General features: G+C 35.7%; 1 protein-coding gene across 4 annotated transcripts in view; it reads right to left on the bottom strand.

The window, feature by feature from the left end:
* Positions 1–14443, bottom strand: part of LRP1 (LDL receptor protein 1) — a 330684-nt gene that overhangs the window by 124740 nt on the left and 191501 nt on the right. For all 4 annotated transcript variants that reach the window (XM_083113424.1, XM_083113423.1, XM_083113425.1 and 1 more), the window contains exons 13-19: positions 13813–14046; positions 11831–12044; positions 9460–9653; positions 8282–8553; positions 7160–7411; positions 3826–3968; positions 1733–1976 (exon numbers count right to left, since the gene is read on the bottom strand). In XM_083113424.1, coding sequence (XP_082969550.1) covers positions 1733–1976; positions 3826–3968; positions 7160–7411; positions 8282–8553; positions 9460–9653; positions 11831–12044; positions 13813–14046 — 1553 coding nt within the window. The remainder of the gene's footprint in view (positions 1–1732; positions 1977–3825; positions 3969–7159; positions 7412–8281; positions 8554–9459; positions 9654–11830; positions 12045–13812; positions 14047–14443) is intronic.

Here is a 14443-nt window from a genome sequence, read left to right as displayed (position 1 = left end):
GTTCATAGTTCAAAATTCAGAATTTTTACAAAAAAAAACAAAGAAAATGCATGTCATAATGAAAAGAAATAGTACTTAAATATTGTGTACATAGTTATATTTTCATGTGAACTAACAAAAATGGCAGATAATACAGGTAAGTTTAAATTTTATTTATAAACTAATTTGTAGGGATAGACCAATAGTAAAGTGTTGATACAAAATTACCAATACCAACTACAGGTATATTCTACCAATCCAATAAAAAGCCACAATTTTCATAGGTGACTCAATAGGTTTTGCATATTTAGACATTTACTTTACAAAACCATTGTATCCAAATTATACCTTCATGTTCATACAGAAATAACATAATGAAAGAACTTATAGGCTATTTAAGCATCACATTGGTAAAATTATTAACAATTATATAGATATCTATATAGACCAATATCAGTAAGTACTGATTAATCTGTCCCACTCCTACAAACTACTAGCAATAGTGTTCAGATTCATTAATCCTATTGCTAAATTCTGTACATTTTACATACATATTTCTGCCATTTTTAAAAGAAAGCATCCCCTTGTAGGTGGTTGTTGGCATTGTAGTTAGTATAATAAGTTTTACAGCTGCTATTAATAGACTTGCACACCAGAGCCAAATATTAATTTTCAAGTAGCTCTCCAACTGTCCTAAGAATGTATGTGTGCCATCTAAATTCCAAGTACTCATAACATACTAAACCTGGAACTTCTCACACCAAGAAGCAAGAACATTAACATGAATGACACGTGAAGAAGCCCATTTCTGTACATAAATATCAGTCAAAATAAATATCTCCAAAATCTGTGGTCCATTCAGGGCCAAGGAAGCCAAGTAGCTTTTCATTTGGCAATGCATGATCAGCATAATGTGTCCCATCATTGCTGTTTTCTGGCCTTGAAGACTGGAGTCCACTGCAATTACTACTAAGCAGCTCCTCATGATATGCTGCACCAAATATGAATTTAAAGTGATATTGCTTAACACTAAGGTCTTGGATAAAATATACATTCAAAGCTCTATTTCCTTGTAATGCTTCCGAATATAAACTATCCCATTTTTGCACAGAATTTATTTATATTAATTTTATTTTTGGTTAACTAAGAAGGCAATTTTAACTGTTATCAAATTGTAGTAACCCACAAGAAATGCATTAGGAATACCTTACTCAACCTGACACACAGGTGGTTTCAGTAGATGAAAGTAAAAAAAAAAGGGAACATAAGCAACTGATCTCATTCAGAGAACACTTGGTGCCCTGCTTCAGACTGTAATGATTCTCGCCGATGGAGGCGAAAGATTTTGAGAAATAAAAGGTTGCAGCAGGATCAGGCCAGTGGAGGCAGAGATTCAGCAAAGCCAAAGTCTGGAAGCCATGCCACCGACATCTCGATGGAGGAGGGTGACTGTCGTCAGGTTGGGCAGGTAAGACACCATGCTTTTACTAAACCTGTTACGATGCACAACGTGTCTAAACATTTGTCATTCATGTTGTAATTGTGTTCAGTCTCTTATACTTGTCCTTTTAGTGATGGAAAGAACCCTTTGAGTTCTACTCAACTATGCTCATCCTCGAGAATACTACAAAATAATTGCAGTAACTATTCCCTTTCATGTGATAAAGCAAATGGTGCTTTCTATAAGGGCATGGTTCAACATTCAATGACGCTAGCTTATACAACTATACACATCTGCACCATGTAAACTTACCACAATTCCGCTCATCTGTGCCATCTAAGCAGTCCTCCTTCGAATCGCATACCAAATCAAAAGAAATGCAAAAGCCATTTCCACACTCAAATGTTTGGTTGTCATAGCAGCTTCCTTTCTTCTTGTTTACTTTTCCCGTTTTGTTAGGAAGACAGTCAGATTCGTCGCTCTCATCACTGCAGTCAGTCTTATTGTTGCATGCCAATTCCAAAGGGAGGCATGTGCTATCTGCACGACAATAGAACTGAAATCGGAAGGGAAAATAGCGCATTAATTACCAAGTTCATGCACACAACTGCATAAAGTATGAACCACACGTATCAACAGGATTGAACCGTTATCTCACTAGTTTACAGAAATAATGTGCATTCTCAAATATTCAAAGATAAAACTTTCCACACACACAGAGACAGACACAAAGTGAAACCCCGATTTTACATTTCCAGATTTTTACATTTTCCCACACTGTAAATTCAATCTTCACGATCCCAATAAAGCTATATGCTGCAAAATTTTCCTGGATACCTTAGTCTCCTAAAAAATAAAATCACGGTTTCACTGTGTATACAATATCGATAAACTACTGATATTCTACAGATCCGATATAAAGTGCACATTTCTTGAAGAACATGAATGGTTCAGTAACCATCTTAATTAATGCTTGACACAAGATGAATTTGCATATTTAGACATGTCTGTTACAAAACCTTAACATATGAATTATCCCTAATTTTATATGCAGGGTGGAGCAAAAGTCAGTTTACCCACACACATTGATAATAGTGCTTTTTGGGTAAACTGACTTTTGCACCACAATGTACATAAGGGTTTATCTGTAAAGTAACCTCCCGTCAATTTGTGAAATATAACAAAAGAAAGAGGAAAAGTAATTATGCCCAATAAACATGTTATGGGATGTTTTTCTTGTGAATGTGAATTAAAATTTTTTGGGTGCGTCAGCACTGGGGCTATTTTTCACCAGTCGCACTATATAGGGTCCAGCCCCTTATCATAACAAAAATAAAAGCTCATGAAAACTAAATCCCTTACCCTGTTAAAAGCTAAGGCTAAAAAGGGCACTCAGCACAAATAAGGACAAAACACAGGACGACACAGAATTATACTGGCCATGGGGCCAGTCGCCAGAGCCTCGTTAGTCTGCAGTCCAGGGTGTACTACGTAGAAGTGAGGTTGACTATTGGGTGCACTATGGGGAAGGAGCACCCCTTACACCCCGGTATGTTTTTCTTCTATTCATTATCAATAATTCTGTTGACACAAAGCATAAGCTATGAATTATAATAATTCACTTCACAGGCAGAAAAAAATTGTTATAATCTTAGTTTCAAATACACTATATGTATGATATACAGTAAAATCTCGTTAATCCAGACTAATGGGGGGGGGGTGATAAATTGACCGGTTTAACGAAAGTCCGGATTAACTGAAATAACCTAAAAGAACAGTAGAAAGTGCATTAAAACTCAGTTTATAGAAACAACACATATTTATTATGCTGTATTTAAAGGGCATAGGCCTAAATACACTATAGAAAACAAAGTCTGCAGGAAACAGAATATCATCATTGGTTGACTGCCTTTCCTTTGAGAAGTTCTCTTGTTGACTTCCAGCCACATTTAAAACCTTGCCTTCTGCTTTTTTTTTGCCTCTTGCCTGTCCGGATTAAGTGAAGTCAGGCTTATTGGGGTCTGGATTAACGAGGTTTTACTGTATATTATAGTATGCAGCAGGAACTTTAATTAATTCTTATCGACACAAATCTAGCTCTTTTAAAAAATAACCACGCTTATATAATCGGAATTAATGTTTTGCCATGGTTTGGGCATCCCGAGGGCAGCGCCCGGCTATTAAACCACCCCTGTCTGGTCATGTACATAGCCATGTACAGCAATCTTGAATTGCGTGTTGCATAACTATACTTTATAAATTTGTAAGTAGTTCCGTCGAACGTGTAGTTAGCCAATCCGGAAGCAGTAAGCATCTTTGAAGGTGATTAAGCAAAGTCCGGTTTATTGGGGTCCGGATTAACTGTACTTGTGAAAAAGAGACAGCATAATATGGAAGAAAAATACCTGGGTGGCTATATCGCAAGCTTCTCGGCAGTACTTTTCATCGCTGTTATCTCTGCAGTCATCATCTCCATCACAGTAGTATTCCAAAGGAATGCAGTGTTTATTTTCACACGTGAACTCTGTGGGCAAACATTCTGGGTACTCTGCAATGTCAAAGTAAAAAAAAAAACTTGAATTCTCAACTTACTACCACGCAATACAATAGCACATATTTCTTAACCAGAAATAAATATGATTCGTGTGTGCCTTAACTACACTGCACTTACATCAGACTGAGTTATGAGTGCATACTGGGTACATTACATTTAACTTCAGGATTTTCAATGTAAAATCTTGCATGCATATAATCAAATTAAATCAAATACCCAATGTTGTACACAATAGTTTTATTGATTTAAGACTATGTTCATCTGTGTCAAAAAAATATTAGTCATCAACAGCACTCAAAGTACCAACATGTAAATTACTCAGATAAATAAATACGCCATAATAATTTTAAAAACGGTGAAGGCATCTGTGCTATCAGAAATGCCTTGAAGATGAATAGGGGTGTGTAGAGATAGGGAGGGCCCCATGCATTCTCAATCTTGACCACAGTGGAGGCAATGTGATCAGCACCATGCTCCAGGTACATAACACTAAAAATTATGTTTTATTATGTCACCAAATCCTCTAAGATGAAGTTAATCAGAGGTAGAAAACAGCTTTGCAGGCTTTTTTACACTTCACATGTTTTCAATATTGCCAAGTGCTTCAAAATACTAACATCCGTCATTTATTCCTTATACTGTGTTGGTCTATATGGAACAAATGGATCAATGAATTAACAGCACAATTGTTCGGCATTCTTTTGTTTTCTAGAGAAAATGTGGTCAGTCAAACAACATTAGAACTATCTAATATACTGATACATACACTTGCCTATGCTACATTATATAGGAAACATGTCTCATGTTATACATATTTTAAAATGAGTTAATGTTGCACTAGTTTTGGGATCACCACTTTATTTATTCCATATTCATAAAGGATTCCATTTTGTTTCTTTTAGAAAAGCATGATTTCTTCTGTATTACAAAGGTCAGTCAAAAAGTAACGCACAATCTACTGTAGCTCGGGAATGGTAAGGACTAGAAAAATAAAATTTTGCAGGTAATGGCCGCGGTGGCTCAGTCGGTAACGCATCTGACTACCATGCTAAAGGTCCCAGGTTCGATCCCCCGGCCGGTTCAAATCCGGGAACTTTTCTAATGTTGGAAGCGGCCCCGGCACCCACCCAGCGTCGAATAACATGGGTACCTGGGGGAAACCCTGGGGGGTAAAGGCAGTCAGGGGCGTGGTGCTGATCACATCACCCCCACTCACGACCAGATCAAGAAAGTGTGGGGTGTTACCCCCGCACCCTCCTATATGCCTTCATGGCGTGGTGCTAAGCACAGGGGAACACTTTACCTTTTTTTAAAAAAACAGATAAACAGATAGAAATCCGATTGTGCTAGGTCAGGACTGTGTGGGGGTTGAGGCACCATATCCCAGACGGCCAATCTTCTGAACTGTCATGATTGCAGCATGTGGTCGTGCGTTATCATGATGCAACTTACATGTCCCAATTTGTTGGATTCTTCTCAATATGGAATTAGGTGTTGGTTAGGTGGTAAAGGACCAATGTTTCTACCTACAAAATTTAATTTCCCTAGTCTTTACCATTCCCGAGCTACAGTGGATTGTGAGTTACTTTTTGACTGACCTTTGTATTATGGATTTATCTTTCATTTTACTTAAGCACTTGTCAATTGAATTGGCAAATTTTCATCATATTCTCCATCAACTCTCTTAACCCACAAGTTGTCAAAACAATCTCAAAGAAATAACAATAATGCTATGCAATTGAAATCATGTATTTCTGCAATCTACTGTACAGTGCTACCAGTGCTGAAAGTGAAAATCCCTAGAGAAGGTGTTCCAGTTTGGGAATACATGGGATGCTTGAATGATTCAGCATGGAGACAGTGAATAAGGTTGGGGGTGGGGAGGTTAATCTCCCTGGTCTGCCAAGAATAACTATATAAATAAATACTCCAGAAAATACATGCATTTTTGTATGATATTTACGTGTTTACTACCTCATCGGAAAATTTTGAATTACTATAATAATAATAAAAAAAAAATTTAAAAAAGTGGGCATATTCCAAATCCTGGGATTTACAAATTTCAATCTCTCATTTATGTATCAAATTGATAGCTTGGGAAGCTGGTGTTTCAAGATAGTGGATGAAACCAAGGTTCCCTATGTTGAGTGCACTCCAAATTCTGTTGTTTTTACAACTCTGTCCAGACTACAGTTATGCACCTAAAGGAACTAAACTCTCACCAGTGAATAGTTCCAGACAAGCCTGTGATTGTAAGGGTGCAAGTTGTGTTAACGATGTGACCACACTTATTGATATAAATTTATAATTTTGATCTGAAATTTTTGCAGCTGTTGAATCTTGAGTGACTGATCTTGTGTTCTATTTGAGTGGATTAGATTGATTTATTTCACGATGGCACAACAAAAACCAATTGCCCCATGTGGCACGTGATCCAAAACAAGTAAATTGAGAGATACTGAGCTTATATAATTCATTTTGAGTGAAACCCGATCACGATCATCTTGTTTCAATGTGCCTGACTTTGAACATATCTTTATTGAACTTTGGCAAATGCACATGGTGTGCAGTAGAGATTATTTTACTTCGGATCAGGGATATAATGCCATAAACAAAGGTTCCAACTTACTTGATGGTTCACTATCTGAGAGAAAAGTTTGACCGATGAAATTCCTTTTCATATGGGGAACAAAAAAACAATTACAGTAGAACCACGATTTCACATTCCCTGGTTTTACATTTATCCTACATTACACATTCACTCCTCATGGTCCCAACAGAGCAAAATCCTATACAAATTTCCACAGTTTTACATTTTACCACATTTTAAGTTCTTTTACCTGGGTCCCCTGAAAAGCAAAAAAAATTGAGGTTCTACTGTATTCTCTTGTATGGTCTAGTGGCTAGCCTATTTCGCTGCAGACACAGTGACCTAGGTTGAAATCTTGGATCAGATGTGTGTGTTAGTGATCGTGTCAGTGTCATCCATACACTCATCTCGATCATTGCTAATTCCAATGCCACAATTAACTGAATGGAAAAGAAGCTGTGCTTCCACACACACTCACAATTCAGTCAATGCCGGACACGATTTTCAGAACATTGAAAATTCCCAAGACTTGAGCAAGGCAGTGTTTTCAACTCGAAATCACTATCTTATCTTCAGAGAAAGTCTATGTACTTACGGCAATTATCATGCTCATCTGAAAGATCTCCATCGCCACAATCGGGATCCGAATCACAGGTCCACATCTTTGGGATGCAACGACCTGTTTTCTTGCAAGTGAACTGGGTGGAACTACAGGTCGAATTTTGGCACCTCGCTACATCTTCATCCAATCCATCTGTGCAATCCTGGTCACCATCGCACACCCAGTAGTGAGATATGCATCGATTGTGGTCACATTGAAACTGGTCCTTTCTGCATGTAACTTCCTCTGGAAAACAGAAAATAAATGTAAATAGACTATACAAATGGTCATATTTATTTCATGCTAGATGCCACAGTATAAAGTAAATTAGGTGAAGCTATGAAATTTTAGTAACTTAAAGTAATCAGCAATTGATAGACATTTAGTTAAATGCATACTGCACATATTTCAACCACCATCCAGTAATGTTTTAATTAACTCTGTTGCCACACATTTAGAGGTGGGGGGTGGAAATGTAAAACCAATTGTAAGAAAGATGATATTTTTAAGGTATTTCTCTTTTACTTAAAAGAAAATCTCTTGCATCAAATTTAAGTTTACAAATTGACAAGGAAGTTAAAAATCTGCAGCAGTCCTAACTTTTCCAGGTTTGTGAATACTGGTAGTTTCATGAAATATTCATATATTTCCATGACTCATTAGTACACGAGTTGATTTCCCTGACTTTTCCTTGGATCTTTTCATTTCCCTGACTCTTCCCATGGCACTTTTTAGTCAGGAATCAATTTCCCTGACATTTCTAAGTCAGCTCAAAGCATGTCCTTAACCATTGAGGTCAGAAGAGCAACAAAAATAAGAAAAAAATCAATAATAAAGTCATTTTGTGCACATAAGAAAAGTAACCTTAGGTAAATACAGTATCCCCTGAAAAAAAAAACTGTTCCAAATATATTTAAACTATTCACATTTCAAAATATAACACTACATTCCCACTAATTAAAATAAGATAAAAAGCCAGAAAACAGTGGTGATGGAACTCTAGATGCTGACCATGCATCACGTAAAGATCAAAACAGCTTGCTTTTCAAAGAGTTGTTGCACCATGGAGAAAGTAAGTAAATGAAGTAAAAAAAACAAAGAAACAAGAAAACTTACCACATGCTCCACCAGGCCCACTGTTCTCATCCGAACCATCGCCACAATCATCATCGCCATCACAGACGTATCTTGCATCAATACATTTCAGATTCTTCTCGCACTGGAAGTGACCCGTACTGCACTGTGAAGGCTGGGTGTAGTTTGCTTCAGGTTCACAGATGTTGCTTTCCTTGCCGGGAGCAAAGCCGTCTCTGCATGCACACATGGCTCCATGAGGTGTTGCCAGGCACAAATCAGGGCAATCATTATTATTCTTTGTGCACTCATTGCTGCCTGAAATAAAATTAGGCAACATATAATAAAAATCTCAAACCAAGACCAATGAATCTATTGATTCCAGAAACTAGAATTTAAAAAATAATAGTACGATTCACATAAACACAGACTGTATGAAAGACGACTTCAGAATCACATAAAGCGATAACAAATAATTGGCATGGGTTTCTAATTTTGACAAAACATTCATCTAAGAAGTCAGCCATATCTTCAAGATCTCAAAGTCTCAATTTGCCTTTCCAACTTTAATCTGTCCCATCCCTAGGGATGGGACAGATTTATTGGTGCTCTACCCGTATCGGCCAATATAGTCATATCGGTGTATTGGTAATATTACCAATAATTTTACCAATCCAATACATTTATAAATATCTTATAATTTAGTGCAATATTCTGCCATCTTGTTATAATTATTATGGATATAAAAACTAACAAAATGGCAGAATATTGCACTAAATTATACGTTAGTATAATACCCTACTTTTTAAAAAGTAAATTGCATTCATACATTTGGTATGGAGGTCAATGGACAATTCAGGTTCTTTAATAATCATTTGGAATTTTATATCGGATCAGTAGAATATCAGTTATAGGTATCGGTCAATTTTATATCAGTACGTTATCGGTAACAACCAAAATTTCATATTGGTCCATCCCTAGTTTCAATTCAGTTAGAGTGTTTTATTAGCTTTTGATGTTCCTAAAGAACTTAGATATACTGGAAATGTGATGTGTTGTGCCTCCTTTAAAATGCATTTACCAACAGGGTAATCAATAAACCTCTTTCAAGGAAAGATCAGAAATAAATTCTAGGATAAAAGAATAATGATTAATTCCTGACAAATTCAGATTTGAAATTTCATTGAAAATCCTTAATACTGGAATAAATAATATTTTACTTGCCTACTTGGGATGAGTTATCAAAGACACGGATTTCGAACAAGGGAGGATTTTCAACACTCAAAGTTTCCAAAGTATTGTTTTGCAGATTCAGTCGTTGCACTGTTCCATTTTGAAATTCAGCCCAAAATAGGAAATCATCATGGTAAGCAAGCCCATATGGATGGTCCAGTCTTTTGTCAGCAAAGACAACCTGTGGAGAAAAACTGGATTAAAATTTGGTCAAGTATTATAAAATTAACTAATTCTACATTAGTGATTATTCTGTGGAGTATATAATATTGTATGATGCATGTAAACATAAAATGGCCATTTGAAGATCAGAAGCCCACCATGTTCAAAAGCTCATTTTAAAAATGTTGCCCACAATTGTCTAATTTGAACACAAATTCAAGTATGCACATAAATAATTACAGTAGAGTCTCATTTATCCGACCTTCGCTTATCCGACATTCCATATTATCAGACATACCACCGAAAAAAAAAATCAATTGGCAACAAAAACTGCAAGTTGCGAGCGCGAGCGTAGTCTATTTTTAGTTTTACCTGACTCTACCACGTGATGCATCCGCCTACACTATGACTCATGTGTCTTGTCATTCACTACTCAGTGCAGTGCAGTACAGTTTATCATTGCATGCGGATCGGTTTATCGTCTGTTACATGCGTATGTGTCTGCGTGTGTTAATTTGACAAACGTTGTTGTTGTGTTGTTTAAAAGTTGAAATTTACGCAAGTACAGAATGGATGTGAGGATGCATCTTTGCAAGAAATCGAAAGTTGGATGAAGGATGATATAACTGATGAAGAAATTGTCGCTCTTGTCAATTGCGAAGACAACGAAATTGAAGATCCAGATCAAAGCACCAACTGTCGAGCCTTGCAGAATATCACATAACAACGGAGTTAAGGCTCTAGAAACTGCAATTAAATACATTGAGCAACAAGAAGAAGCTACAGGAATCAACATAATGATGCTGCAAAGATTGCGAGACTTGGCAGTGAAGAAACGGCAATCGTCAGGAAAGCAGACTACGATCAAAAATTTCTTTCAATCATCACAGGACTGAACTTTTGAAGTACTGTACGTACGTATTGTGTTTAACCTCAGACAATTCTGTAACTGTAAGTTCATTTTTCCAGTTATTTTTTTCTGTATTGTTGTAAAACATGATTACTGTATTAGGTTCATAATATGTAAAATTATAACATTAGTTTGACGTTTATCAGGCTCTCTCTTAATACCTCCCTATTATCAAACGTTCTGCCGGCCCATTTATGCCAGATAAGCGAGACTCTACTGTAATTCTATTAATTTTTAACCTAAAAAATCATAATACTGTAACCTTTATTAAAACCTCTCCCCCTTAAAGCACATACGATCTACATTGTTCATCATGAGAGATGCATGGTGCTTCTTGTAAGAGAAGAATTATTTATATTCCTCAAAAATGAAAGTTGTTCTGGGCAAATAAATAAGTATCCTCCTTGACATTGTGTTGGCAATGTTGTTACCTTATAATCAATGGGTTCCTGGTAGATGTAGATTGCATTGGGTTTCAGATCCCACTTTTATTTGATTTTGATTGATTTGGTGTTTTAAGTCCACTTTATGCACAGTAAGGCTAATCGAGACTGGACCTACAGTTTAAAGTGGGATCCAAACCACTATGTGCCTCCACCGGGAATCGAACCTGGGACCCCTTGATTACAAAGCAACAATGCTACCACTGCGCCTGAACATAAAATGAACATCATTTTGTAACGAATGTTCACCATTACTGACACTGCATAGAACTTTAACGGACAATGATTTCTCTTCTTTGCAGAAATGAATATACTGTACATATGTACAATTGTATCAAGTTCCCTTTGTATATCTTTAGGAAAATGCATGAAATGAATGATGAAAACAGAAACAACCAGAATTACAACTCCAAATCCCTTGCTTCTAAGCAAGTTATGGTAACTAATACACCAAGGAGAATGGTATTTTGCTATTTATGATAATAGCCTGTATGATCACTTTTACTTAACCGTTGAGAAAAATTATATGCTGGGATGTGTAACTTTTTTAAAGTGCCTATTTAGTCCTTTCAAACAATACCACACAAACTATATACACGAAAAATTCCATATAATTTTGGATATGATCTTTTACAGAATTCAAACATCATTTAAGCTTGTAAGAGAAACTTGTTGATAAGCATATCTCCAGAGAAATGGATTACAAATGGTTTATATTTATCTCATTACAATGCGATACTTCAGAGACTATAAAGTGCAGAACATATAAACCATTAACTACATTGTAATCCTAAATCTAATAGTAAGAAACAAAAACTGGTAATACCACATAGGAATACTTGCTTCTCTATTTTTTTGATCGAGTCCTATTCTTTCGATCCTGTGCAGGTATGCATCACACCAGTATAGCTTCTTATCCACATAATCTATGCTAAGTCCATTCGGCCACTGCAGGCCATTTTCCACAAATATTTCTCTGTGCGTGCCATCCATCCACACACGTTCGATCTTTCCACCTTGCTTCTCTCCAGTTGACCAATCGGACCAATACATGTAACTGCAAGTTAAAGGAAATTCGTACTTTAATGACAACTACAGCTACAACACTACATGCATATTTTAATATTAACACACAAGAAACAATAAACTATCTTGGATTCAATTCTATAAACTATAAAATACACACAAGTGTTTTTTTCAATGAAATACACACAAGTGTTTTTTTTTCAATGAAATACACACAAGTGTTTTTTTTTCAATGAAATACACACAAGTGTTTTTTTTTTCAATGAAATACACACAAGGGTGGTTTTTAATGAAATACACACAAGGGTGTTTTTTAATGAAATACACACAAGGGTGTTTTTTAATGAAATACACACAAGGGTGTTTTTAATGAAATACACACAAGGGTTTTTTAATGAAATACACACAAGGGTTTTTTAATGAAATACACACAAGGGTTTTTTAATGAAATACACACAAGGGTTTTTTAATGAAATACACACAAGTGGGTTTTTTTTTCAATGAAATACACACAAGTGGGTTTTTTTTTTCAATGAAATACACACAAGTGTTTTTCTTTCAATGAAATACACACAAGTGTTTTTTTTTCAATGAAATACACACAAGTGTTTTTTTTTTCAATGAAATACACACAAGTGTTTTTTTTTCAATGAAATACAAACAAGTGTTTTTTTTTCAATGAAATACAAACAAGTGCTTGTTTTTTTTCCAATGAAATACAAACAAGTGTTTGTTTTTTCAATGAAATACAAACAAGTGTATGTTTTTTCAATGAAATACAAACAAGTGTTTTTTTTTCAATGAAATACAAACAAGTGTTTTTTTTTCAATGAAATACACACAAGTCTTTTTTCCCAATGAAATACACACAAGTCTTTTTTTCCCAATGAAATACACACAAGTCTGTTTTTCCCAATGAAATACACACAAGTCTGTTTTCCCAATGAAATACACACAAGTCTGTTTTTCCCAATGAAATACACACAAGTCTGTTTTTCCCAATGAAATACACACAAGTCTGTTTTTCCCAATGAAATACACACAAGTCTGTTTTTCCCAATGAAATACACACAAGTCTGTTTTTCCCAATGAAATACACACAAGTCTGTTTTTCCCAATGAAATACACACAAGTCTGTTTTTCCCAATGAAATACACACAAGTCTGTTTTTCCCAATGAAATACACACAAGTCTGTTTTTCCCAATGAAATACACACAAGTCTGTTTTCCCAATGAAATACACACAAGTCTGTTTTCCCAATGAAATACACACAAGTCTGTTTTTCCCAATGAAATACACACAAGTCTGTTTTTCCCAATGAAATACACACAAGTCTGTTTTTCCCAATGAAATACACACAAGTCTGTTTTTCCCAATGAAATACACACAAGTCTGTTTTTCCCAATGAAATACACACAAGTCTGTTTTTCCCAATGAAATGCACACAAGTGATTCTTCCAATGAAATACACACAAGTGTTTTTCCCAACTTCATTACGTCAATGTGCTGTTTACAAGTACAAATATAGTACATAGTAAATAATAAGAATTTATTATAAAGCAACAAAACCTGATCAACGAAAGTATACTGAATGCCTGATTTAACTTACATGCTGGATGTTTTGGAGATTTTACACAAAATTTTGCTCAGCTTCTACAAATAATTTTACTTCCAATATTTCAATTAACAGCATGCAATTTTGTAATTTTTTTTTAGTCGCAGGTCAATTTCCCTGGCTTTTGCAGTGTTTCCAGATCAGACAAGATTTTATCAGAAAATTATTCAAAAACATACTAACCCTTTCTTTGGGTCAACCACTATAGCCCGAGGGTGGAACATGTTTCCATGGACAAGCATCTTCCTCTTGGAAATGTCACTCAGCTTCACGACATTGATGGACCTAAGGCCTTCGTCAGTCCAGTATAGGTTCCTCCCCATCCAGTCTATTGCCAGGCCCTCACAGTTGTTGATGCCTTGATCCAGGACCACCTCCCTGGATGTTCCGTCTATCTTCTGCCTCTCTATCACATACCTGCAAGATGGATTTTGTGTTGACTAATTTTAAGTCTGATTACCTCATATTAGAACTTATGAATATTTTAAAGTTGGTAGCTCAAATGTGAATACTTATATTTTAGCATTTAAAAATATGCTGAACATCTTCAAATTGTTACTATCTTCAAGTATCCATGGGAATCAATATTGCTTCAAAGCTACTTGGCTCTAAATAAATAGATATTGTATTTACGTGTGTATAGGCTACATATGTACAAGTTGCACCCTTTTTTTTAGTAGTTTTTGTGGTTTTCTTGGAATTTAGTTTAATAATAAAGCAGAAACAACAGAAGTACTGGGAAATATGGCAATGTTTCAAATTCTTAAGCTCACTCCACCATCTCCCTCCTAGATAATGGTACCAGGCAGAGCTT

The sequence above is a fragment of the Lepisma saccharinum genome, chromosome 27 (genome assembly GCF_977018435.1).
Source record: "Lepisma saccharinum chromosome 27, izLepSacc3.1, whole genome shotgun sequence".
Lineage (NCBI taxonomy): Eukaryota > Metazoa > Arthropoda > Insecta > Zygentoma > Lepismatidae > Lepisma > Lepisma saccharinum.
Note: the sequence above shows the minus strand (reverse complement) of the source record. Positions and strands in the feature narration are given on the sequence as shown.